A 25,645-nucleotide genomic window follows, 5' to 3' on the forward strand; every position below is an offset into this window, starting at 1 on the left:
TATACAGGCGCCATAATAATCAAAAGACGATCACATAGTATCTACATGAGAACAAACAACTTTAAAAAAAAATCTTGTGCATTTACGTATTCTCGCGCGCATTATGTTAAACTATATCTGCCTCAAAGAACACAAAGATAGATCTTGTTCCCTAGAAAGGACTGCGCTTCTTCTCAGCTTCAAAGCCTTTCTTTATATCATTTGACGATTACCTAATATATATGTATGTACATGTATACATAATATATATATTATTGTACTCTTTGTGAACTACTATTATTACTACTATGGCTACTAATAATAGTCACTGTGTAATCAACATATATAGAGCAATTAAGTGGCAAATGGTAAATGGTAAATGACAAATAGCTCAAGTTTATAATCATAGCAGAGTCAATAGCAACTGGCCAAGCTAGAATAACCAAGCACTTTTGTTTCTTAGTCGTATGTTGATTGCATTTTATCTGCTGCTGGTAAGAATAGATTTATGTAGATTCTTTAAAGGCAGACAAAGAGATGTATATATATATACTTGTAAGCTATATTTAAATAGTTACTATTTTATTGTACACTTTTTTATTTAAAATAGCAAAAAGTATTATTAAAAGTAATAATGTATTTTTATAAATAAAATTTGAGGCTAAACGACCTCTTTACATACATCACTAGACCTACCTGATTTTATTATTATTCTTCTTCTTCTTCTTCTTCTTTCTGTATGCATTAGTTTTGTGGCTATGTCTACCTAAATATCTATCTATGTGTCCAGCAGTAGGTTAAAGTCGTTTCACACAGTCTATAATCTATCTTTGTACTTTAGATCCCTACGCAGTAATAAACATCATACTTACATATGAAGTATATTAATTATATATATATATATATATATCGGTTTAAACTTATTCTGTATGTGGCTATTTGATACACTTGGCTAAGCAGAACCACATAAACTCTCGACCCTCTCGGTTTGTCAAACTGTGGTTCACAGCCCTGTATTTGTATAATGTAGCTATAGTAGTTATAGTATCTATTTTATTGTCATTATTAAGCCAAACCTCACAATTATAGGTAGATTGAACATTGAGTTATTTGAAGGAATACAATATAAAAATATATATAAATTATAATCATTGTATTGAATTAATCAATCAGACCCTTTACTTTTTCTTTCATTCAATCTTTCTTTATATATATGTATATTCCTGCCTAGAATAAAATATACTTCAGGTACAAAGAAATGTAGGGCTGTTAAAGTACCCAAGAATTCACACTCTGTCTATCTGTCTACCTTCAATGGTCAGCAGTTAGTGTACATTTACCTTGTCAAATATCAAAATAGCAAAAGAATTATTTTATTTTCAAAAACAGCGAATAAAAGCTGAGAATTACAAAATATTTTATTTTATTTTATTTTTTTGGTTGACAGAATACCATGGAAGCCTTTTAGTTGAAAAGAGAATTTATTGCTTTGAAGCCCCATTCCAAGAAACCTGTGTTTCGTTTTACAGCCTGATAAGAAAGAAATATATATATATATGTATTTAAGCTAATTGGAATGATAATTCTTTGGTTAACAAAAATATCTTTTGACATATTGTACATCTTCCTCTCTGTATATATATATATATCATTTTTGTTTTAATGATCATATTAACTGTGAGCAATAATTAATTAGCAATTAAATATTACAAATAATACGCTTATTTCAAAAAATTATTATTATAATAATTAATTATTTTATATATTTAAAATGAATGGTAGTGTATGTATGGTGGTATCTATTATTTCCTATTCTGGCTAATTAATCTAAAACCGAATTTAGAGTCCGGTATTTAACAGAAAATGATTCTCAATTTGGAATCTTTTATTTTCTTTTATCTATAACACTTTCGCTTGAACTATTTTACCAGGAACACCTCCTTTTTCTTTCGTTCTAAAATATTTGACCAATTTTAAGCCAAAACCAATTTTATAAGAGAGAGGGGGAGAGATAGTGAGAGAAAAGAAGTTTAATATGTATATAAAGAAAAGAAAAAAAAAAGCCATTGGTTCAATTTATTCCGTAAATATATTATTTCTTATATTTATAATTTTTGTACCATTTTAAAAGATTAGCTCCCAGGACAAAGCTTTTATTGATTGACAAATTGGATGGCCTGAATATTGGTAACATATTCATTTAAATTTCCTAATGGGGAAATATGCTTCCTTTGCAATGTATAACAAAAACCAACACTTTGTTGTTTTTGGATTCTCAGCCTTTAGACAGAGAGGCAGGGAAATGGGCCCACGAACCAAAGGTGGGGTCTTAATTATAAAATATTATACATTTATAGTCGGAGAAGTTCATTTCTTGGTCATACAAGAATGTTCAAGAGCGATCTTTGTTTTTTTTTGTTACTTTTTGACGAACCATGGCACAATGTCTTGTCTGTGAAACGAATTAATTGATTCATTATGATATTGAAGGTGTAAGCACGTGTATGGCAGAGAGTGACTGTGGGAAATGTCAATTTGTATTGTGTACATCATCACTTTCTTAATAAATGTGTATATGTGGGTTTGCTTGATGTATGATGTGTATATTGTGTGATGTGTATATTGTGTGTATGTGTGTGTGTGTGTGTACATATATATTTAGCACTTTAAAGATAAGGGGAAAAAGGAACAAAAGGAGAGAGGTGTGCCTTATAAGCTGATGATGATTGGATAATAAAGAAAAATATAAAAAAGAATTTCGTAAGTTTTTAGCTAAATAATAATAATATTCCCCCTCATTAATATATATATATATATATATAAGACATTTACTACCATTCAATCCCTGAATTCAAACATTTACATTTTATATAAAGAAAAAACCATCAGTAAATTAGCATTACTTCTTGAACCATAAAGAAAGACAAAATGTTACCTTTAGAATGAGATGGAATCTTCAAACCAGCTTCGACTGCCTCAATATCATCACAGTCCTTTTGCAAAATATCGATTACAGTCTTCATTTCTTGCTGCATAGTCTCCAATATCTGTAGAAAATAAGTAAGTAAAGCCAGCCAAACGCATACTATGTTCGCCCATTACCTTTGCAATATTAAGCGCACCACCTTCATCAGCAGATTTCCAAACTTCATTATTACTGGCTTCTCTTGACTCTCTTTCTCTCTTAATTGCCTGGAGTTTGAATGAAAGCATGTTGATCTTTGCCTGCATATGCTCTACGCCATCTGTCTTTGATGATAATTTCTCCATTTGTTTCTGTAAAGTTTCTTCTGTCTTGTAAAGAGGTGTACCGCTGAACCGAAGCACTTGAGAGTAACGCATCAACTATAATAACATATTTTTTTACATATAGTCAGAATAACTAACCAACCAGCCCAACAATATCTTCCCTCTGCTTCTTTTCTTATTTTTTCTCTTCTGCGTGATCACTTCAAATGATTATTGAACCCATACCCTTAATAGTCGCTTTGTCAAATCCATACTGCGTCGCCAATGTGCTTGCATTTTAACCTTTGTGTTTAATACAAGTTGATGTTCTGCCATAGCCAATCTCTCCTGTGCCTCCTGTACTTTTTCTCGGTGCAAAGTAGTTTGTTCATTCTGGATATTGATTCGCTTCAAGAGATCATCAAATCCAACCACCAGTACCGGAACCATACTGCAAACATTAAACTCATCAAAAAAACAATAAACCTTGGATAAAGTCTCTTAAATATATATTTACCATGATGGATCAGGGTTGTTTCTAATTGCCTCGTCCCACAACTTTTCATCTTGGTTCGGAGGGCGTACATAGAAACGAATTTCATTAGGTGGAACTTGATTATAAAAATAATGCTAAATAGTTGAGAAGAACAAAAAAAGGACAAACAGAAGACAGGACTTGATTAGATAAACCACTCTTAGAATACTACTAACAACTTACTTTAAATCCACACAATGGTGATGAGGGATCCCACTTTGCTCTTATTATCGCCAGCTCTTCCCATGTTTTTTCAGGCTGTGGTGCTGTAACTGCTTGCTGCTGCTGTTGCTGTTGTGGCTGCCCTACATAACCATCCAATTATCTTATTGAGTTACCTTATAACCATATCTCGGCTTCCAGCACAGTATATGTATATGTATATTTACCAAAAAATGAAGTAGTTTGCTGTTGTGGTTTTGCGCCTACATACATATATATACATACACACAGACACACACACAAAATATTGTGTCAATCAATCAATTGAACCAATAACATACCAGCATATTTCACAGTGCATATGCATACCAAATGAAAATCCTCCTGTTGTAGGTGCTGTTGTGTTGTTAGCACCAAAACTAAAGCTTCCAATACCAGCTCCAGCTCCAGCTCCAACTCCACTAGTATTAGTCGCAGTATTTCCAAAGCTAAATGAACCAGGTGCACTTGTTGCTGTTGTTGTGTTATTATTATTATTTGCTCCAAAATTAAATGTGCTTGTCGAATTTGTTGCGGCTGGGGCTCCAAAGCTAAATCCACCGGCAGCAGCTGATGCTGGTGTTGATATAGGTGTAGAATTGTTGCCAAACGAGAATCCACCGGCAGCTGGTGCTGGCGTAGAGTTGTTTCCAAACGAGAACCCTCCACCGGCAGCTGGTGCTGGTGTAGAGTTGTTTCCAAACGAGAATCCACCAGCAGCTGGTGCTGTTTGTGTAGAGTTGTTACCAAACGAGAATCCTCCACCGGCAGCTAAAATTTATATCTATGGTTAATTGGTGTATTCATAATGCTTTGCAGCTCAAAATTAAAAAATAAAAATACAAAATAAAGATAAAAATAAAATAGAATTGTACCTCCTGCAGGATTAGGAGCACTAGTAGTTGGGTTTGCGCCAAAGGATTGGTTTGCTGTTGTATTTAGTGAAGCACCGGTTCCAAATAAGGTACCTGCCGAAGAATGTCCCGGGGGATTAGCCTGAGGTGCTATAGATACAATAGGCAACATAACGAATAGTCGAGTAAGATATATTGAAGTTTCATCCTTTTTATGATGTTCATTGTCGTTTTTTTTTTACAATGTCATGACGATGTGTTTGTGTTTGTATGTATGCGGGTATGTTTGTGTGTTTGTGTTGGTGTGTGAATGCAAGCTCAAATTTACCTGCTCCTCCAAAGCCTGTAAACGACTGGGATGTTGTGGCTCCAAAGTTGAAGGCCATGAGACGTCTGCACTGATCTGTGTAAGGGATGAAGTTAAAAAAAAAAGGAAACGGCTAATGGATAGCGGGGATGAGGTCAACTACGCGTTGTTTGCAAAAACCGCACTTGACAAAATAAAATTAAGCAGTCACACGATACGTTGAGATTCACAACCATTTTTCATCAAAAAGAAAGACAGAAAAATAACATACTCAATGACATCCTTTATACCCACTGCAATCTTGTCTGGTGTGTTTGCAGCGCTATCATCCGTATTTGCCAAACTCTTTTCAGATGAACGCACAGCTGTTTTCCGCGACGTAATTATGGACTCAGGCTACCTGCCTTCCTTGCCGTTCGCAATGACTTCCGAGGTAGAAATGCTTGGAATGGATGCATAAATGCACTTAATCTCGAGAATACTCACGGTGGTTACAGATGTCATTGATTACAATGCGCGTCTTGTGCTTCTGTCTCATATTTGGTTGCAATTCCTTAATGTGGACACTTTTCACCAAGTCACTCAATACAGCACCTTCGTCTGTTCAAGTCACCATTGTCAATGGAGCAGTCAATTTTAGCGCTTCTGTAAGGAAATAATATACGCACTTATTTTCTCCCTCTTTATTGACAAGAATTATTTATTCATCCTGTTTTATACTTTATTTCATTTCATTTCTTTTGCTTTTTTATTTATTTGAAAAAAAGGCAATTTTAGGTTTCTTGATATTCGAAGAGCCGCTGGCACTCCGTTGGTGGGTGGGTGCAGGCTTTATCTTGGCCGGAACCATCATATTGTCTCAATCCCAAAAGAAACTCGAGAACAAAAAATCGTCAAAAAAGACCGAGTAGATAAACAAATAAATTTTTATTTATTTTTGTAAAAATAAAATTATTATTATTATTATAACGTAAATATATTAAAACAACAACAACAGCAGCAGCAGTGGCAGTAACAGTAGCACTAGTGCTAATATTTTTTAGCTGCTTTAATGATCTCTTCTGCCATCTCCACTCCATTATCCAGGTTAGCAAGATGTCCTGCATTAGAAACAATCTTTAAAGAACTGTCTATGTTGTGTTCTTGGATCCATGTTATCCAACCCGCCATATAAATTTCTGTGAGTAAATCATTGTCTCCGCGCATAAGCAGATGTGGAATACAAACAGGCTTGTCCTTGAACTGGAAGCCATCGGAATGTGAAGAAGGGATCGGAGGCATGGCCCTGCCGCAAGCACGAAGGTAGAGAAAAAGAGTCTGGTCATGAACAAGCTCCATCGCACGGCTGGCTTCATTTTGGTTTTCGGGCTTTATGGCTGACATTACGATGGCTACTCGCATATTATCAATTGTAGATTTCTTTTCGGGCGAATCGTCAGCCATTACACCGAGATAATCCATCCATTCCATACGGGGCCACAAAAGACTAGTAGAGCTGCAACCAATAGGTACCAGCAGACGGAAAGAGAAGCCGATTTCTTCCCAGGCAGTTTTTCTTTGGTCGCAGCAGATCTGAGCCAGCATACCACCCATGGAGACACCGCCGATAATGAGATCAATTGGGTTTTGAGAAGAAGGGTTGGCGCACCTGTAGGCTTTCATGACCTCGTCGAGATTCTCTAGGATGCTTTCAAAGGTTACTGGAGATTCTGGATTAGAAAATGCAACAGGCTGCGACAGACCGTGGTAAGGTAAGTCAATGGTCAATACACAATATTTGTGTTGGACAAGCGTAGGAAGTAAGCTATCAAATTGAAAGTGATCACCGCCAGTTCCATGGAATAGGATGATAAGAGGAGAACATTGGCTGGGACTGCCGGAGAGATAGCATTTCAAAGGAAGATACTCCAGAGCAGGTACTAGGAATTCACGATTAAGCAGGCTTGAATCAAATGTCATTGTTATTAATAGAATTAGTCTAGTTTAGTTTTTATTTCGTCTGTCTGTCTTTGGCAGTGGTAGTATATAAGGTTTTTTTTCTATTGTTCGATGCTTTAGGACATAGAGTAGTACCAACCATACAAGATAAATAAATTAATAACTGTTTTGTCATTGAGCAGTAAGGATAAATCGATATTGATAATATGATACCCATTCTTTTAAATATAAAAGAAAAAACGTAGACAATATGTGAGTTTACTTTTATTAGTTGAGTAGTTTTATACCAATTCTTGTGCTCTTTGCTTTAATATGCTACTGTAGAGTAAGCGCATGATATTATAGAAAGCGAACATGGCTTTAATCCAGATAAAGTATAAGGTCACTCAAGCCAAAACAAGCTTCTTTGTACACGTCAAGGTTGTGTTTGTAAAAAAAAAAGGGATTATTTTGAATAGTGCAAAAAAAAAGTAGGTTTGAATCTGTACCCTGATTCACGTAAATTATATATACTTGCACTTATTTACATTCGCACACCTCTTTTGGCCATATTTCACTTTGGACCAGATTGATAACGTGAATCTGTTTTTCTAATTATACCTAGACTAATCTTTATTTCTCTTTCTCTCTCTTTATGCTTCTCATATCTTCGATTTATGTTCCTCTTTATATAATAACCCAAGAATACATATTGCTGGGAAAACGTTATGCTTATCTTAAGGTCATGGACAGAACGTTAAACATTCTCTCATTTAATGATATTTTCTGTATTCTGGTATGCCTTTTTTTTTACCGACTAGAGTCAATTATTATTTCTCTGCTAAACTCTATTTCACTTCTTTACTTTCTATTGATAAAGCTAAATAGCAATTCTTTGGTTTTTAGCTGCTATAAAAAGATAAGTGTAGGCTATATTTGCTATTGAGCTTTATTAGTCATCTCGCTAAAAAAACATAAAGCCTTCAAAATCGTTGTAAAATAAAATAAAATGTGCAAGTTAAGTATTTTTTTAAGAAACCGTTTTAATGTTTGGATTCAAGACCCCGGAATTCCGTAGCATTAAAACACTAATCAATCGAAAATAAAGGAAAAGAAATAAGCTTAGAGAGAAAGAGATATTTGATTATTTAATAAAGATATATATATATATATATATCTTAATACCAAATGAGCTTTTCTTCTCTTAAAAACACCCTCTCTCTCTATATATATATATAACTAATCATTGTATTTGTTCTCTCTGATCTGAGAATTGAATGAATTGAATGAATTAAATATAGGCTATTAACTTTATTGTCTATAAATATGCGAAAGTATTATATTTCTGACAATATTTGCAGTAATAAACTTGTTTTAATATTATATAAAAGCAAAAGAATAGACCTAATAGCTTTGTATTAAATGAACACCTCTGGTATATATTCTATTCTTTTTTTTTGGAATATTTAGCTTACACTACATAGTCTGGAGTATATTACTTGTCGGCAACTGTTATACCCCCCTTAATAAAAGGATAAAATTCGATCTCTTTAGTAGTATTCATTTGCTAACTGTTTTTATCTTTATTAATATATTACTACAATTAGTATCTAGAGTTCTCGATTTTTTTTAATAGAAAAGTTGGGATACGTCTGTTATGTTTTGTGTCATCGTCACAACATCTCTTATGACAATCCCTCATATTCACTTGGAAATTCACCTTGATACCTTTAACTATTAGCATAACCTCATTTCAATAAAACTCAATCTTGAACTCAAAATTCCACCACCTACCGTATTGTGATAATTCAGATAATATACATGTATACTTTATGTCTTATTTTTTGCTTTTCTACCTAATAATATTATAGCACTTTGAGAGAGAGATATAAGTTTATTTCCTAGTGACGTATGGGTCCATTTTGTGTTTACTTATACAGGCAAAATAACATCTTGTACACTCGAACAAAAAGTGCACAGACCAGTTTAGAGTAACCTACGAATCGCCGGTGTATAAATTTGTACTCCACCTTAAGAGATATTGCTACACCGATCAAAACTAAACCATTCATTACTCTTTTTACTTCTTTGCTTCTTTGCTTTAATTCACTTCACTTTGCAATATTTGTTTGATTAAATTTTATCTGTCATTACTGCTGTCATAGAACAGTTACACAACCCTACTAAAAAAATATACAGCTATGGCACGGCTCTGACGTGAGAGGCAAAAAACACCCCTGGCAAAAAAAGCGCAGTCCCAAACTTTAGTCGCAGACTGCGGGTATATCAAAATAAAGCCCATTCAACCGACACGGTTTTCTTCTCTTTAGCTTTTTTTATACTCTGGAGACGGGTACCCCCTGATTGCCTGTAGTTGAGTTTGACGCGCTACCTATGGGTGATTGGGAGACATTCTTTTTCCATTCTGTGCAGGAAAAAGCGGAAGTGCGTCGTCTCTAGCTTCTTAGTTAATTCTTAGAGGCGCAGATCAACATTGTTCTGAATTGTGAATTTAATTGTATAATTTCTGAAACAATGGCGACGAGCAATGTTTAAAAAAAGCTGCCGCCGAGTTAGCATCATGAAAGTTTATTGAGTGGAAGACGGGGAGGAAGTGGAGTTTACTGCCGACTCTTCATGAAATCCTTGTTTGAAGCTCTCTGGAACTGACGGTGTTGCTTGGTAGTCGAACACGCTGGACCCTGCTACTTTGTGGTAGGTTTCTCTGGTACGTTCGCAGGCCCTTCTCAGTGATGAGATAGGGTAGTTGGGATGAACCCGGTTGTTGTCTTACGCCACGGATTAACACCATTCCCACACCTCCTTCGCTACCAAGTCAGGTTTACGTCCTGAGGGAGATTGAGCCGCGTAATACGGGGACAAAGAACTTGGTGTCATGCTTTTTATTTTTTTACATTAGTAAAAAAACATTAAGTGAAATCATATAAAATAAAATAGCTTATTTATGTATATCTTTAAATAAATAAATAAAATATTCTTTAACTATTATCGTCTTTAATAAAAAACACGCGTTTAAACTTTTTTTTTACTTGATTGAAGTTAATGTTGTAATTAAGAGGTCTCATTTAAAAGAAAAAAAATAATCTAATCGAATAAATCTAAAAAGAAATAAAATACTATTTGTATTTTACAACGTAGTATTGATGACTATGTTTAAATATAGATATTATTTTTGCCTACAAAATATATAAATTGCAGAATAATGTTTGGGAATTCCGATGGCATGAATTGTATATTATTGGACTCGGCTAATCCGGGTGAAATTGTGAACTGCATGTATTGGAATGAGATAAAAAAGGAGAGAGAAAATATGTGTATATGCGTATCTACGATGACATAATAAATGACCTATTTACTGGGTAAAGAAGTGTGTGTGTGTGTGTGTGTTTTTTTTAAAAAAAAAAGATGCCTCTCCAGAAATAAGAAAGCATTTAGGAAATGAATGGTGACTGGCTTCAATTTTTCTTTCTTTGTTGTTGTTGTAAGCCTCAAAGATTCATATTTGAATCATGTTTAGCTATAGTCAATTCATGCATAGTCTATACGTTTATTATAAGTAACTTGGTACAAGTTATCCTTATTTAAAGGCATCATAGGCTTATATAATAATATAATAAAATATTTCTCAAAGAGATGCACAAGTTTTGAAAGAAGAAAAAGCAAAAGGCAAAATACATAAATAATTTTTATTTTGGTAGATATCCAATAATTGTGGCAGCCATTAGACATCCAATAGCACCAACTGAAAAAATCCCCAATATCAATTCTAGCCACAAATCTCCTATATCGTCATATTGATTACCGAGACCCATAACAGGTATAGTAAGAACAGTTAAAAAGATAGGGCTAAGGACCCAAGCTAATACAAGCCATTCTGTTAAGGTATGCTTATTATAACCAGCCCATATACCAAGCAACAAGGACGATATTGTTCCCAGAACCATAGAGTATAGACCGACTTCAAAATCGTCTAGGTCATTATTGTTGGTGAGTCTGTCAAATTCTTTGCGCTCTTCCACAGTCAAGGGTGTGCCCTTGTTTTCTCGCGGTAGTTTTTCTCCGTTATTGCTTTCAATATAGGACTCGTCTAGCGAATCTATTTCAACTTTGTAGTCTGTAGGTTTATGTTCAAAAGGATTCGGATAGTATTTGACGCTAAAAGCCGATATTTGTTTGTGCAAAACAACAAGAGAAACGGTCTGAAGGATTGACATTGCGGTATATATAATAATAATGACCTTGACCCATTTTTCTCCATCAATGTTCATGCACTCGATTGTGGTAAATAATAACTGTCCAATGGTAACAAACGTTTCAACGTAAGAAGTATCATCTATATGGTAGGCCATTTCAAGCTGATCGATTACATCCGTTGAACTAAAATGAAGCCATACTTTTTCTACGGAGTGCTGATATCTGCAAGATGCACCGGGGCCAACGACCGTTATATCTTCGGTTTTACGACAGGATCTCGTGGACTTGGAAATATCATTTGAATTGGAACCATATGTCAAAGACCCATTCAAAATACAGTGCTTTGTTTTCTTTGCTCTTTCGGGGCCAATCGCATGTAAAAAGGCTACAAGATAGGGGCCATTGTTGTCTTTCTCAACATTAATACCACTGGCCTTTAGGTCTTTCATTAGCCGATCCCTTAGCTGAATGACATTTGAAAGAAGTGTTTCTGAATCCACGTTATAACCCTTGTCAATTTTGTCTTTGATGTTTTCTGTTGTAGACCTGGATTCTGAAATATCCGGGGATTGTAATAAGGTGGGGGTGGTTGAGGTCTGCACATTATTGTCTCCCTTGGTACTTTTGGAATTATTTTCCTTTTCGTATTTTCGTAGAATGTAACTGTATTGGGCAACTCCGAGTACTCGTTCTCCATAAATCGCTTTGTATATCGAGCTCAATGCTAGGCCTATTCCGCTGGAAGGGTATATAAACGCCAGTATACGGCGGTAGAGAGTAGGGAGTTCGGTAACCCCACTTATAGATCGAACTGTTACCACATGTGTCATGTAACCGAGCATAACTGTTCGTAGAATTGAAATGATAGCCATTGTATTGGTTGATTCGATGCTGTCTTGTTGGATTGGTGGAGCATAGCATTTTGGTATGAAAGCCAATAATAAAGCACATACAGAATACCTTAGGCCTTGTAGATGCATTGTTTTTAAACACAAATATCTTGACGCAAGATAAATAAAGGATTATGGTAATTGTATTAGAAGAATATTGTTTTCGATGAACAAGGGTTTATATATGTATTATTCCAAAAAGGAAAATGATGAAGCAAAAAGGTTAAAGATTTAAAAGATAAATAAATAAATAGTTGAAGAATAGATGCTGAGCACATATTAATGTACATACAAGAAAAAAGTTTTTTTTGGTACTTACTAGAAGGTACAAATCCACAAAAATATATTGATATGATCTTATTAGTCAATCTGCCTCACGATTATTCAAGCATTTTATCGAAAACAGCACAAATCAATACAGTACCATACAATGCAACTTATTTCTTGTATTTCTTATCCTCAGATTTCTTTTAGAATCTGCAAATAAATACATCTGATCGCATTTGCTTATTAAAGATTTTGATGATATTGACATTTACTAAATCGTGTGCTTTGGTACACAACTCTAAGAAAATGTACTACAAACCGGAATAAAGCCGGTTTCAAAGATTTTGGAAAACGAATATATATATATATATGTGACTGAAGATATGGGCAGTCTATCTATATAATTAAAAAAAAAGAAAGGCTTATTCTAGAATGTTTTGTGATCACTAAGCCCAGTCTATAACCATACTTTATGGTACACAGATCCAAAAAAAAACAATATAGTAGATCTTATTTTGAAATTATAAATATGAGTCATATATCTGTTCATACTGGCTACAGTGATAGAAGGTCTAAGTTAGGGGCACATTATATAAATAAATAAATAAATAAATAAATAAAAAGGATACTTTTTCTTATATCTAAATTTTTGAAAATTTGAAGTATGTAATCAATAGGATCAATATCTCACGATTTTGGTTGGAAAGACTGTAGGGAATCTATATATACATATTGTATATAAGGTAAAAAGAGCAGGCAGAAAGTGGGGTGGTCATCAGACATAAATTCACTATAGAGTATAGACATTTGATATTTTTTTTTGTGTATTGTTTATTCGAGATAACGTTGTAAATGTGGAAATATCTAGAGAAGAGTTAAAACCAACTCGGCTTCTAGTTTTCTGATGTGGAGGGTGGCTAGAGCCGTTACGCGATTGGGGACAAACTCTAGGTCATCAAGAACAAAACGGAAGTGCGCACACCAGATTGCACTTAGTGTGCATTCTACAATCATATAGAAATCAATAGCGGAGTTGGTTACAGTAATTGAATGAGGAGGGGATGGCTGGAGCAAGTAGGAGAAGGTCAGAGATTTGGGCACTGTAAGGAAACCGAGAGCAGATATGGTTCCAAATTCATGATTTGAGGGGGGCGGGTCTAAAAGAAGCGCTGGTTATCCTCTAAGGCTCCACATAGGGCGTAGTTAGGATCGCTAATCTCTTCAATGTTTTGTTCAAACAGTTGTTGTCGGCAAGGTATTTTGTGGCGCATGAGTATCCACCAGATGGCAAAGGCCTTATGTGGCATGAGGGTGTTCCAGAACTTATAGACATTTGATATAAAATTCAATTCAATTGTACATTTTTTTTACATACTTTTCCTGTGTTAAAAATCGAATTTGAATCAAATTAAGCGTTTATTTATTCATTTAAAATGAATTCAATATATCTTGCATATCGAATCTCTCTATTCCTGAAACAATAAGAGGTGGCTAAGAAATCAGTTGTTTGAGAAATCTGTAGCTGTCGAAATAACAATGAACCAACAAAGAAGAATTTCCTTGTACAAGGTGATAATAGTATATAAATTTAAACTAATTTGATACTATGCATCAATTAGATACTGAATTTTATGATGCAAATAGTCAAAGAGATTATTTACAAAGTCATTTTGGTCTTTGCTCTATTACTATGTGTGCTAAGATACATATATATATATATATATATGTGTGTGTGTGTGTGGGTGGGTGGGTTTGCCAGTCACACGATCTTCATCCACATCCCCTCTAACAGGATTGTTCATTATCTCTTATACTCTTGCCCCCCTTTCCTCTATTCCTTTGTTCACCCATACTATTATTATTATTATTATTATTATTATTATTATTATTATTTTGAAAGCATTCTAGATGAACCCTAGACTTCTCTTTCTGCTCTTATTGGGCATTCTAGTATCTATTGCCTATGCACAAGGTATCATTTGTATAGACACTTATATATACAGCTATTTTTATTTTTATTTTTGGCAACAGTCCTTGTATATTCTTACAAGAAAGCCGATACTCAATTTTTGTAATCATGTAGACGAACCAGAAGAATCTCTCGGGGAGGATCAAGACTACGACTCGACTGAAGATGACAGCTCTTTAATCCCACCAGTCTCTGAAGAAGAAGCCCAGCCAAATGACAACAGCTCAAGTGATGGAATTGATTTTGTAGACCCAGCATTATCTCCTGAGACTAGCCCAAGCGACCCTGGGTTGTCTACCGTGATACCCCTGAATAGCATCGTGAGCGAGGCAACATGCTCAGCTTTAAGTCAATGGTACAAAGAGCTTGGTGGAACCAATTGGAAAACAAAAACCGGATGGGAGTCTACCAATATGACCTCTTGCTGCTCATGGTACAATGTGCATTGTAGCAAGTTTGGCCAGGTCGACAAAATGTAAGCATATTCTCAAGGTTTTTTTTTGTTAAGAAAAAAATATATATTCAGAACAGCTTATAATAATCTATTGTTAAAGAAACCTCTCCCGTAATAATCTTCTCGGACAACTGCCAGATAACCTGAACAACTTTCCAGAGTTGATCCATCTGTAAGTTTGATTTCAATTATTCTTATTTTTCTTTAGGAATCAATATCTAATTCGAATTTTCAAATTTGAATTGTTTAGTGACATGAGTCACAATGAAATAACTGGATCAATCCCAAGTTCAATCAACAGCGCTATAAAGCTACAGACAATGTAAGGTGGATCCTTTATGCTAATAATCAAGAAAGTAATATTAATGTTTGATCATCATCTCTTTCATATGTATAAATTTAAAGCAAATTTGACTACAATAAGCTCAGCGGAGATCTTCCGCCAGTCTTGGGAAGTCTTCCGTCGCTTACCAACGTGTAACTATTTATTCAATCGCTAGAACAGATGTTTCTGGATAAACCATATACTTATGATTGTGTTGTTTATATAGTCATTTGAAGAACAACTCGTTTACAGGAACAGTTCCTGCTGCCTGGGGTAGTATCCCCACTCTCAAGGGTAAGGGCTTAACAAGCATTCATTATTTTTGATAAAAGAAAAAGAAAATTGACCTTAAATCCTATAATTAGGGTTATTCTTGAGTAACAATAAGTTAAAGGGCGGGTTTCCCGTTGCAATTCAAACAATGCCCTCTTTAGAAGTCCTGTATGTATAATAATAATAGTAGTAGTAATAAGGCAACAATAAGGATATACTGATTCAATTAAACCTAACGACATTATTTATGAAACAACATAAAAAAGCTATCTAGATAACAACCAATTCGAAGGTCAAATTCCTCCTACCATAGGAAGCAGTCTTCCACATTTGACAACACTGTAAGGAAACGAATTTTTCTTTTTTGCAAGTACTGTCAATATTTCCCCTTAACGCCTAGGTTAGAAACCTTAAAGGAAACCGTCTTTTAGGCTCAATTCCAGAATCAATGGGATCTATCACATCATTGACATCATTGTAAGTGTAGTAAGATGCAAATAAACACACACACAAAAGTTAATCGTGAGTGTGTCTACCTAACATGCAATACATTAGAGTACTGTCGCACCAAATGCTTAATGGTTCAATTCCCGAATCGCTTTATGGGTTGTCTAATTTAGTGAGTCTGTAAGTAACACATATACATATATATGCTTGAATTTCAAGCATAAAATAATAATGAAAAAAAAATGTACTGCAATCCATTCTTAGGGACCTGTCAAGAAACAGACTTACGGGTAATCTGTCCGAAAAGATTAGCGGCCTAGTCAAATTACAAAAATTGTAGGTTTATCTATGAGGGATGGTCTTTAGATAGCTGCCTTAGACCTTAATAATAATCTTATTAAAACAGGACTATGAGCCACAATGGATTATCAGGCCCAATCCCTCCTCAGCTCGGATCCCTTCAGAAACTTCAACTGCTCACACTGAATTACAATATGTTCAATGGCCAGTTTCCTCCTGCGGAAGCCCCAAAGCCTTTGGGATACTGCTACATGGTTCCAAACCAATTCCAGGTTTGCTCTGACACAAACTCGATAACCGATGTCAACAGCTTAGCGTTCCAATGCGCTGTAGATTGTGCATCCACTAGAAGAGCCAACAGTACCCAGACCAGCAAAGCCTCGGGTCAATTGGACATTTATGGATTGGTTACACTGATCGCCATTGCACTTGGATTGATTTCTGTAACCCTGCTTTAAAAGAAAAGAAAAGAAAAAGAAAAGAAGGTCTGCATATTTTTCTGCTCTCATGGATCGACAAAACAGATATACATCACTTGTGTTCGATCCAAACCGCCTTTTATTCTCTATATCGTCTTCGCCCCCCAAATAGATATGCAATATGTTCCAGTATAAAGCCTTTTTAAGCAAATCATGTTTCTCTAATGTCGCAGCTCTTATAGTGATTCTCGTTTTCTTCTCCCCAAACAGGTTAAATTGTCTTGGTATGTTTGATGTCAAGAAGCTGAGGATGCTATAGGTTTATTTGTGCTGGGGCTAGGATTGGTTTGATAAATAGAAATTAGGGATAAACGGCTGAATGATTAAGGGAAAGGGATGTTCTATTGTTTCAATCATCTGATAGAGACATATTCAGGCAGACATGATTTATTTAATACAAAGCTCTTGGTTTCGAACGCAATTTTATTCTATATATTTTTAAAGGGTTATTGAGCTTGGAGATTAGATGGTCATTAGAGAGGATAAATTGGTGCCTATAAAAATAAATAATAATAAAAGTGACTTGATCTATTTAAATCAACCCAGTTTATCTTTAAGAGACGGACCAAATGTGATCTATGGTGGGATTAAGTTTATCATTTTTGGTTTTGCTTTTATAGAAATCTCATAGTTCCTAAACAGAAAGGCCAAAAAGAACATGCAGTCGTCAGAAAGATATAAATTATATATAAATAAATAAAAAAGGACTATCTTATGCACTTGAACCTATAAGGATCAAAGAGTAGTCTATCAGAACCATAAATTTGCGTTGCTTAATTGGCACTCCAAGAAAAAAAAAAGGAATATATAGAAATTTAATCGCAAATAGTAACAAGATTCTAAAGTACTAGTCTTTTGGTGCAGTCTACTGCTTTTTATCCTTAATTTCTTTTTTCATTAGATACATTTTCGATTATGTACTGGATGTCAAGGGTATATTAGTTTTTTATTAATTTCTAAATTTTTGTTCAATTTCATTTTTGTAACAAGGTATCGTTCTATCTTTCCTTACGGATCATCCTCCTTTTGATCCCATGGTGATTTGGAGTAACTTATCAAACATCACAATTAGTCATTAATTCATGCGATCGATTTTCCGATGCAAAGAGAGAAATAATCTAATAAAAGACAAGGCAAGGCAAGATTTGATATATCTAAAAAAAAAAAAAATACTTGCCACAACAACTATTAAATGATATTAATTTCAACCTTGATTTCTGTTTCATCAAGGGAAAGGCAATTATAGCTGTAGAATATGGATTAGGTAGCACTTTCATAGGCAATATATTTATTTATTACAAAGTTCAATCATAACAGTAATAGTAATAGTAGTAGGAGGAGGAGATATAATAATCTTATAAAAAAGAATAAGGAGAATCAAGGCTCTTTGCATGCCACGGAGACCAAAGGACGGGGTAAGATGGACCTGATATTCTATATCACCATGTAGTAAAATAATAATAATAATAATAATAATAATAATAATACCTCCTTACTAAAATAGAATAGTTTTTTTTTTCTTAAAAAAAAAAAAAAGATTGTATTAAAATTCAAAGTGCCTCGTCGTATAAATACCTAGCTTCTAGCAACATTGACCCAATATTTTCAAAAGCGCGTTCTTTTTACTATTATTTGTTACTTATATAAAGCATTGCCATACATCTTATTAATATGAAGTTCACCGGCACACTCTTTGTTTCTGCTACCCTCTTGGCTATAGTCAACGCACAAAAGGCATCCATTATTGCAATCACCTCACCTCTGACTGGTACACAGTACAAAGCCGGCACTGAAGCAATCATTTCATGGGTAAACCCAACGGTCGACACAATTACCCAGATTCTTTTGGCAAAAGGTCCTTCTACTGCGCTTCAGCCTCTGATGACTGTCGCTCAAAACGTTAAAGCCTCGGATGGAAAATATGTCTGGAAGATCCCTGCAGAGCTTGCCGATGGTGATGACTGTAAGGATATCAAACACATACGCTCCCCCTCTCCTTCTTATTCGAAAAATAATATATCAAAATCAGATAAACAACCAACCAATCAACCAGCCAACTAACTAACTAACTTTTTTTCTCTCTATATAAATATATATGTGTGTTTTATTTACAAGATGCCTTTGAGTTTGGAACTTCTCCAGACATGGCCTTCACCGGTCAATTCTCTATTCATGGCGGAACTGGTACAAGTGTTCCAGTATCAAGCCCAGCTACCCCAGCTGCTGCAAACCCACCTTCCATAGGCGCAAACTCTGTTCCAGCAAACGCAAACTCTGCTGCTGTACCCGCTTCAGCATCAGGCGCAACCGCAGGAAATTCAACAGCTCAGACCACCCACTCTGGCGCAACATCCTCATTTCACACAGTATCTGGATCTGTTGTTGCTGCTATTGGTGTCTCCGCTTTTATGGTTTCTCAGCTGCTTTAAAAAAAACCTAAAGAAAAACCAACCAAACAAACAAACTACAGAAAATTCTCTATCTTATAGACATGGGCAATATTTGCTTACTTCTTAAGTAAACCTTGTCAAGCGGACAGTACCTTATTTCTTCTTCTTCTTCTTCTTCTTTCTCTATATCTCTACACACTATTAAACCTATTGCTCTTATAGTATACAAACCCTTATATATATTTATATTTATATATATCCTTTAAAGTTTTACACATCAATAATTTGCAGTGGATTTTCTATATCCAATAAAAAATATATATAGTACAACCTTTTTTATAATAATAATAATAATAATCATCATCATCATTGGGTTAGTGACCAATATTATACTTTTTATTATATATATATATATATATTTTTTAAAAAAAAAGAAATCTTTGTGAGAAAAAGTAGTATCAAAAGCTACAGAAAATCTTACTTTGATAAATTGCTTTAACAAGTATTCACTATTGCAGGTAACATTTAAGAGTTATTATAGTGATTGCTACATACTGTTTTCCATTTTTAATTAATTATATATAATACACGTCATCCAATTCATCTTCATGAGTTCTTGCCCTACACATACACACAATCTATTGAGTCAAAGAATGCTGTACAGTAGGTTATATCAGAAAGAAAGAAGACATATATGACATAGCCTTCAATAGATTGTCCAATAAAAAAAACCCCCCACAAATCAAAAAGTATGTCAGTATAGACAACAGTGAAAAAAAAATTGAAGTCATCTTGATTGAATGTAGTTTATTTTTTGCTGTATAGAAAATATATACTTAAACAATTGATCGTTTTTAGCTCTCCTTATTTTTAATGATAAACTACTCTCTATATCTATACATTGGTTTGATAGGTTATACTGCTATCTGCTTGTAGTACCAAGAGTCCTTTTGATTATCTAATTATATATATATTTCACAACTTATATGTCGTACAGGAAATACAATCAACCAATTCATTTTCTCCTTTGTTCTTTCACATGACAATCTCTAATGATCTTCAACTCAAAGAAGAAACAAGAACTGGGCCTCTCCAATGCATTCTATCAAGGATGCTTGTAGGTCTTGTTGATGAATGTGGCAATCGATTGATGGTGGAGGAGGAATTAGCTTTCTTCAGACTTGCATTTGGAGATCTTAATGTGCTCACCAACCAACATAATCAAATTTATTTTAAAGTAAATAGAGACAAGAGTGTATAGATTGCGGCTAATTGAGCAATCTCTTCTTTTTCTATTTGTCAATATTAGCATCCTGCATTCATTGGAAAAAGTGTGTTGAACTTGGCTGTATCAAACTTCCTTTCAGCAGAATACCAATGGATAGACCAGGAGAAGATGGAACAAATGTATACTCTTATATTCTCAAACGATAAGCTTTACGAGATGATCGAGATTTTCTTTGAATTTGATAAATACCGTGTTGATAGCAGTTTGAACGACAATACCGTATTGATAGTCGATGCTTTTATTGGCATACTTTATGAACATCATGAGTACTCACTCGGTCGTTGAACAATGGATAACTTCTCTCTTGAAACTATTCTGTCCAGTGATATTTAAGCTTTTACCTAGAGCACTATACAATCGGCTTTTTGGATTGGAAAATGAAGAGAATGATGTTTCTATTTTCAAAAAACCTGAAACAACCGAGAAGTTCTTAAACTATGTTGTTCGTGGAAAAGGGGATATTAGAGCGATAAATATCGAGACTGTACTACCAGCCCCATTGTCCGGGTGGAGCGTGGAGATCAAATACAAACTATCGCCCAAAGCAGAATGGTATATACATAGCCGCCATAGTCCCAGTAAGAGGAAGGCGCGTGAGCTAGCTATAATAGATATCGTGTCGTATTATTACAAGAACCCAGAGATGATCCACAGTCATCACCTACCGTCCCTCAATTCCCGTGAAAGCCCTGAAAATGTATTACTCATACCATACGAAGACTATTATGACATAGAACTTTCTCTCAAATCTCTTATGATCTTAAAGCCGGTTGTAAAAAAAGAAGATATTTTGGAGGGAGCTGGTTACAAAAGGAGAATAATGTTTTTGGATGCTGACGACGACGACAATGATTTGATGGTTGCACTGCTAGGTGACTTATTGGCAAAGGATATTGCAGAAAAGCTAAGTGTTGAGGAGAGCTTATCGAAGAATGACTCCCACAATCCTAATAAGGAACCAAGCATATCCCAAAACCTATATCCTCGCTCTACCGATTATATTGATCCTTGCTACTTAACCAAGCCTCCTGATTCATCTATCAGAGATATTAAGCATGATATATCTACTTTTAGCGTGTACAAACAAGAAGATCTTGACAGTGTAAAAGCGGCAATTGCTCAGAGGCCTAGATTAAAAAGGGCTTTAAACGATAATACTCGACAAAGACAGCCAAAGGATTACATTGAGAGGATCAAATATATATTAGGCGCTGATATAACAATAACTCTAGAAAGCTTTGGGCCCCAGCACTCACTTTTATTTAAAGCTACATGTCTCTTCAGATTAAGTAAATTTGAAATCGTCACAAAGGCAGTGCTGTCTAAGAAAAGTGAAGCTGAAATGCAAGCTTACCGGAATTTGATCGATCTTTTGAAAGAGCAAAAATAATGATGGACTACTAAAATAAAGTAAAATAAAACAAACCAGGTTTGCAATGTTTTTGCTTCATAATTTATAAACCAGTAAAAGTATTCATGTGAAGCCCAATCATCTATACACACACACACACACATATATATATACAAAAAATTGGTCATACTATTAGTCAGTCCAACACTGTTTATTCACCTAGTATGTGTAGTAAATTTATTCCACTCAATAGGCATAAACATCCTATCTGATATTGATTCTAGGGGAGAATATACATACTTTGGGGATAGGCACTTTTAGTCAGCTAATTGTTGAATACAAGTCTAATGAGAAACATTAGTACGACTATATATACATAAATCCAATATGCAAAATATTACGACCATTATAAGAATAGGCTTTAATGTAAGAGTTTTGATAAAATGCTCATAAAAAAACAGGCTTAAAGTATCGTATACATGGATCAATGTAGACTATCAAACATTTTCTGCCACGTATGTTCATTACTGAACCATTTTCCAGTAATCGTATGACGCTCTAAACTTCCGCACTGCAGCATAACGTATCCATTAGGTAGACTATCGCTCCAATTCTTTTTTGTAAAATATCCAACATCAGTATACGGAACCGTCATATTCTTAGAGAAGATCCGACTACTCTTAAAACTACTAAAGTACTTGATAGCCATCTCGCTTTCGTTTCGTGCTAGATTCCAAACCTCAGAAGACCATTCATCCCTGCAAAATGTATTGTATACTGTGTAGAACCAACTCGTTTTCTTGTATATTTCCAAGAGCCCGTTCTGGGCGGACTCATTGTCTATTTGACGATCGCAGTAAGGACTTTTCTCGAAAAGATTCTCGGATATACAGATAAGGTTTATAGTCCGGCTATCAATGTTGGCATTTAGAGATGTGGTAAATAAGACTTGGTGAAGTTGAAGAGTCTGAAGGTGAGTGTAAGACATGTCAATAACAAGACTTCCTGTGTTTTCAGAGATATCACCAGACACCGTAGATTTGCTAAGGCACATGTGCTCCAATCTCCTGCACCGAAAAGAAATATATTCAAGTATGCTAGCAGAAATAGATAGCTTTCCGATAATCAGCATACGTAGCGAATGTATATTTGAAGCTGTCAATGTAGATGTAGGTGCTGATGCAAATGAATCAGGACCAACAGAGAGTAGCCCAGAATCTACTTTTAGTCTTTTGAGAGAGACGCAGTGATCCAAAAGAACGTCCAATGCAACAGAAGAACGACGGACATCAATGTACATATCAACCAGACAAGGGTAATGATCCATGGACTCCGTGATTATCCAATTTCTAGAATAGCTGGTACATTCTTTAATATAAAGTGTCTCTAAAGTCTTTGAATACGAATTAAAAGACTCTTTGATAACATCTCGGATTGTAACAGCAGTGTTTATATACGAATAGGCAAAGTAATCGATGTATCTGACTGGAATATCAAAGAAACGAAATAATTTCCAAATGATAGGTTCCAATTGCCTTGAATTCTCTTCGACGTTTATTTTGACTGTGTTCAAGCGTTTTAGGACGGCCGAATCCATTCTGAGCATCAATTTGGACTGACTGGCAAGTTCATCAGACGTATCGTTGTGTTCAAAGGTCAACTCCTCCAGTACTTGTAGACTTGGATATTTGAAAGCAAAGTAACACAACCATCCATATGTTGAATTCCGGACATTAAAATGCACGCTTCTTACGCTGGGTGCTGGTGTTACGTCGATGATTCTCACAAGATCGTCTGCTGTGAGGACAGGAGGTTGTACTTCTAGTCTGATGCTCTCCAGGTGAGGCATATAATCATGGATCTTATCAATATCTTCCAATGTAATTGACGGCGAAATGACTCCACAATCTTGATCTAAGTTCAATATCTTAAGGTTTGGTAAAAAAGGGAATACGCGCATAAATTCCCTAATCGGATCAATGTCTTCCCAGTCAGACAGGTCTACGTGTAGCTGTGTAAGAGATTCCCATAATCTCCAATCTGCCTGTGTTCCAAAGCCGTCTTCGCTTATAGAAGAATTCGAGCAGTAAAGGCGATCTAGGTTTGGCAATAGCTGCTGAATAAGAAGAAGCTGGTCATCGGCAATACATATATTCCCGTTCAAAGTTAAGGCTCGGACATGCCGGCCGTTTCTTTTGTAAACACTGTGTTTAGCTGATTCTATATTGCAAATTCCGTCCAGAGAGTTTTGGCAAGATATATTAATATTATTCCACAATGATTCTTCAAGAGCTGTCCTCCATGAACTGAATGCATCGATACAATTGATCTTGTCTTTGTAAAAAAGAAACTTTACAATTGTAGCGATAATCTCGAACGGAAGATCCTGCGCAATCATTTTTATATATAAAAAAGAGAGAAAGAAAAAGAAACCGGTCTATTATTCTCAAATGATAGTAACTTTGGTTCCTTTATTGTTTTATTCAATCTGTGAAATGTTACATAACAGTAACGAATGACGGCCCAGCTTCTGATCTCTTCCTTACTCTTATAATGATAAGGAATTACACCCTCAAACAAATGATACTTTTGTCCCATACGTTTGCTGTATTTTTCTTTCTTTCTTCTTCTGAAAGTAAAGCTCAACAAATCCTAGTGTTTAATTGAATAAATTATGCTTACATGTTACTATTATTTTCAACCTATATGTCTACCTACTTTTAAAATATTGATAGTCAAAACCTAATTGTAAGCACTGTTTTTCTTTATTATATACTGTTATTAAAATAATGTTACCATAAAGAAAAACTTGCTCAGCATATATCACAGTCAGTGTTTGATTTAATTAGAGTGTCGTCAAGAGCATACACAGCCGTTTATCTAAGCCTGAAGCTATATGTTTTTTATTGCTCGAATGTTTTAGTGAAAAGCCGAATTTAGATATTTGTTAAATGATTGTCTAAAAAAGTTGGTTAAATGGTCTTCTACATCAATGGTCTTCTACATCAAAAACTTTATTAATGTCCCAAAAGAAAAGTTAATGAATAGGCCTCAATATAGCATTTTACGGAACTTATATAGGTTTTATGTAACAATAAGCTGTAGTACACTTCCAAAAACAGGTCTATTTTTAAGAAAAAGAATTATTTAATTAATAGCCCCAAAAGTGGAAGATAGTTCGAAGAAGTAGTATGTACCACACTTTTACTGAAATCACTTAATATAATATTGCAGCATATAAAGTAGTTTTTAACTCGGCTCAATAGGAGTCTGTGTTTGGTGCTCATATCTCTTAATATATCCAATCCTTCTTTCACGTACTAGGAACGAATTTGTAATACATCGAAAGAGAAATTCGGTATAATAAGAAATACGAGTACCAAACACAGCTTGTTAATTTCAGGAGAGATACTATTGGGGTTTCAAGGCTTTGTTATTGCCTTTTGCTTGCTACTTCATACTACTTTATATTGTTTCATTTTGCAATATAATTATTATATACTTTAATAAAATCAAAACACATTATATAATAATAACATAAGAGGTAAACTCTGCCGTTTACAATATAAATATCTTTCAGTTTAACAAGACTTACACTGAGAAGCAAGTAAAATATAATATAAGCGATTCTTAGAACGGCATTCTAGTAAAAGTGTGGTACATACTACTTCTTCGAACTATCTTCCACTTTTGGGGCTATTAATTAAATAATTCTTTTTCTTAAAAATAGACCTGTTTTTGGAAGTGTACTACAGCTTATTGTTACATAAAACCTATATAAGTTCCGTAAAATGCTATATTGAGGCCTATTCATTAACTTTTCTTTTGGGACATTAATAAAGTTTTTGATGTAGAAGACCAAAAACATTTATTTAGACAAACCACCGTGGATGAAAAATCTAAATTTTCTATTTAAATTTACAAATTCAGTGATTTTACACAAACTGCTGTGGATACTCTTAGTATAGTGGCCCCT

At 34.7% G+C, this 25,645-nt stretch overlaps 9 protein-coding genes across 9 annotated transcripts; 4 read left to right on the plus strand and 5 right to left on the minus strand.

The window, feature by feature from the left end:
• Positions 1-5,375: 5,375 nt before the first annotated feature.
• On the plus strand, positions 5,376-6,015 carry PHYBLDRAFT_119253 (hypothetical protein; the record flags this gene model as incomplete). Its single annotated transcript, XM_018428672.1, has 3 exons — positions 5,376-5,537; positions 5,602-5,751; positions 5,872-6,015. Coding segments are annotated over 3 exons (456 nt in total), but the record flags the coding sequence as incomplete, so codon positions are not given.
• PHYBLDRAFT_183886 (hypothetical protein) lies at positions 6,014-7,063 on the minus strand (the record flags this gene model as incomplete). The annotated part of the gene is made up of 1 exon (XM_018438851.1): positions 6,014-7,063. The coding sequence occupies one exon, from the start codon at positions 7,061-7,063 to the stop codon at positions 6,134-6,136; it is 930 nt and encodes a 309-aa protein (XP_018284511.1). The 3' UTR covers positions 6,014-6,133.
• Positions 7,064-9,610: 2,547 nt separating this feature from the next.
• On the minus strand, positions 9,611-9,919 carry PHYBLDRAFT_152548 (hypothetical protein; the record flags this gene model as incomplete). The annotated part of the gene is made up of 2 exons (XM_018432944.1): positions 9,611-9,810; positions 9,868-9,919. 2 exons carry the CDS (start codon positions 9,917-9,919, stop codon positions 9,611-9,613), a joined length of 252 nt encoding a protein of 83 aa, XP_018284512.1.
• An 809-nt stretch (positions 9,920-10,728) lies between these two features.
• On the minus strand, positions 10,729-12,216 carry PHYBLDRAFT_70932 (hypothetical protein; the record flags this gene model as incomplete). The annotated part of the gene is made up of 1 exon (XM_018442363.1): positions 10,729-12,216. The coding sequence occupies one exon, from the start codon at positions 12,214-12,216 to the stop codon at positions 10,729-10,731; it is 1,488 nt and encodes a 495-aa protein (XP_018284513.1).
• Positions 12,217-13,257: 1,041 nt separating this feature from the next.
• On the minus strand, positions 13,258-13,700 carry PHYBLDRAFT_152550 (hypothetical protein; the record flags this gene model as incomplete). Its single annotated transcript, XM_018432945.1, has 2 exons — positions 13,258-13,493; positions 13,586-13,700. The coding sequence occupies 2 exons, from the start codon at positions 13,698-13,700 to the stop codon at positions 13,258-13,260; spliced, it is 351 nt and encodes a 116-aa protein (XP_018284514.1).
• A 601-nt stretch (positions 13,701-14,301) lies between these two features.
• On the plus strand, positions 14,302-16,619 carry PHYBLDRAFT_175286 (hypothetical protein; the record flags this gene model as incomplete). Its single annotated transcript, XM_018437458.1, has 12 exons — positions 14,302-14,365; positions 14,477-14,837; positions 14,917-14,988; positions 15,025-15,138; positions 15,222-15,293; positions 15,368-15,435; positions 15,507-15,582; positions 15,681-15,755; positions 15,820-15,891; positions 15,970-16,041; positions 16,126-16,197; positions 16,268-16,619. 12 exons carry the CDS (start codon positions 14,302-14,304, stop codon positions 16,617-16,619), a joined length of 1,470 nt encoding a protein of 489 aa, XP_018284515.1.
• A 1,692-nt stretch (positions 16,620-18,311) lies between these two features.
• Positions 18,312-19,069, plus strand: PHYBLDRAFT_175287 (hypothetical protein; the record flags this gene model as incomplete). The annotated part of the gene is made up of 2 exons (XM_018437459.1): positions 18,312-18,603; positions 18,756-19,069. The coding sequence occupies 2 exons, from the start codon at positions 18,312-18,314 to the stop codon at positions 19,067-19,069; spliced, it is 606 nt and encodes a 201-aa protein (XP_018284516.1).
• Positions 19,070-20,069: 1,000 nt separating this feature from the next.
• Positions 20,070-21,708, plus strand: PHYBLDRAFT_70936 (hypothetical protein; the record flags this gene model as incomplete). The annotated part of the gene is made up of 3 exons (XM_018442364.1): positions 20,070-20,267; positions 20,340-20,510; positions 20,548-21,708. 3 exons carry the CDS (start codon positions 20,070-20,072, stop codon positions 21,706-21,708), a joined length of 1,530 nt encoding a protein of 509 aa, XP_018284517.1.
• A 445-nt stretch (positions 21,709-22,153) lies between these two features.
• Positions 22,154-24,489, minus strand: PHYBLDRAFT_70937 (hypothetical protein; the record flags this gene model as incomplete). The annotated part of the gene is made up of 4 exons (XM_018442365.1): positions 22,154-24,055; positions 24,172-24,321; positions 24,388-24,411; positions 24,466-24,489. 4 exons carry the CDS (start codon positions 24,487-24,489, stop codon positions 22,154-22,156), a joined length of 2,100 nt encoding a protein of 699 aa, XP_018284518.1.
• Between the last annotated feature and the right edge of the window lie 1,156 nt (positions 24,490-25,645).

The sequence above is a fragment of the Phycomyces blakesleeanus genome (genome assembly GCF_001638985.1).
Source record: "Phycomyces blakesleeanus NRRL 1555(-) unplaced genomic scaffold PHYBLscaffold_36, whole genome shotgun sequence".
NCBI lineage: Eukaryota > Fungi > Mucoromycota > Mucoromycetes > Mucorales > Phycomycetaceae > Phycomyces > Phycomyces blakesleeanus.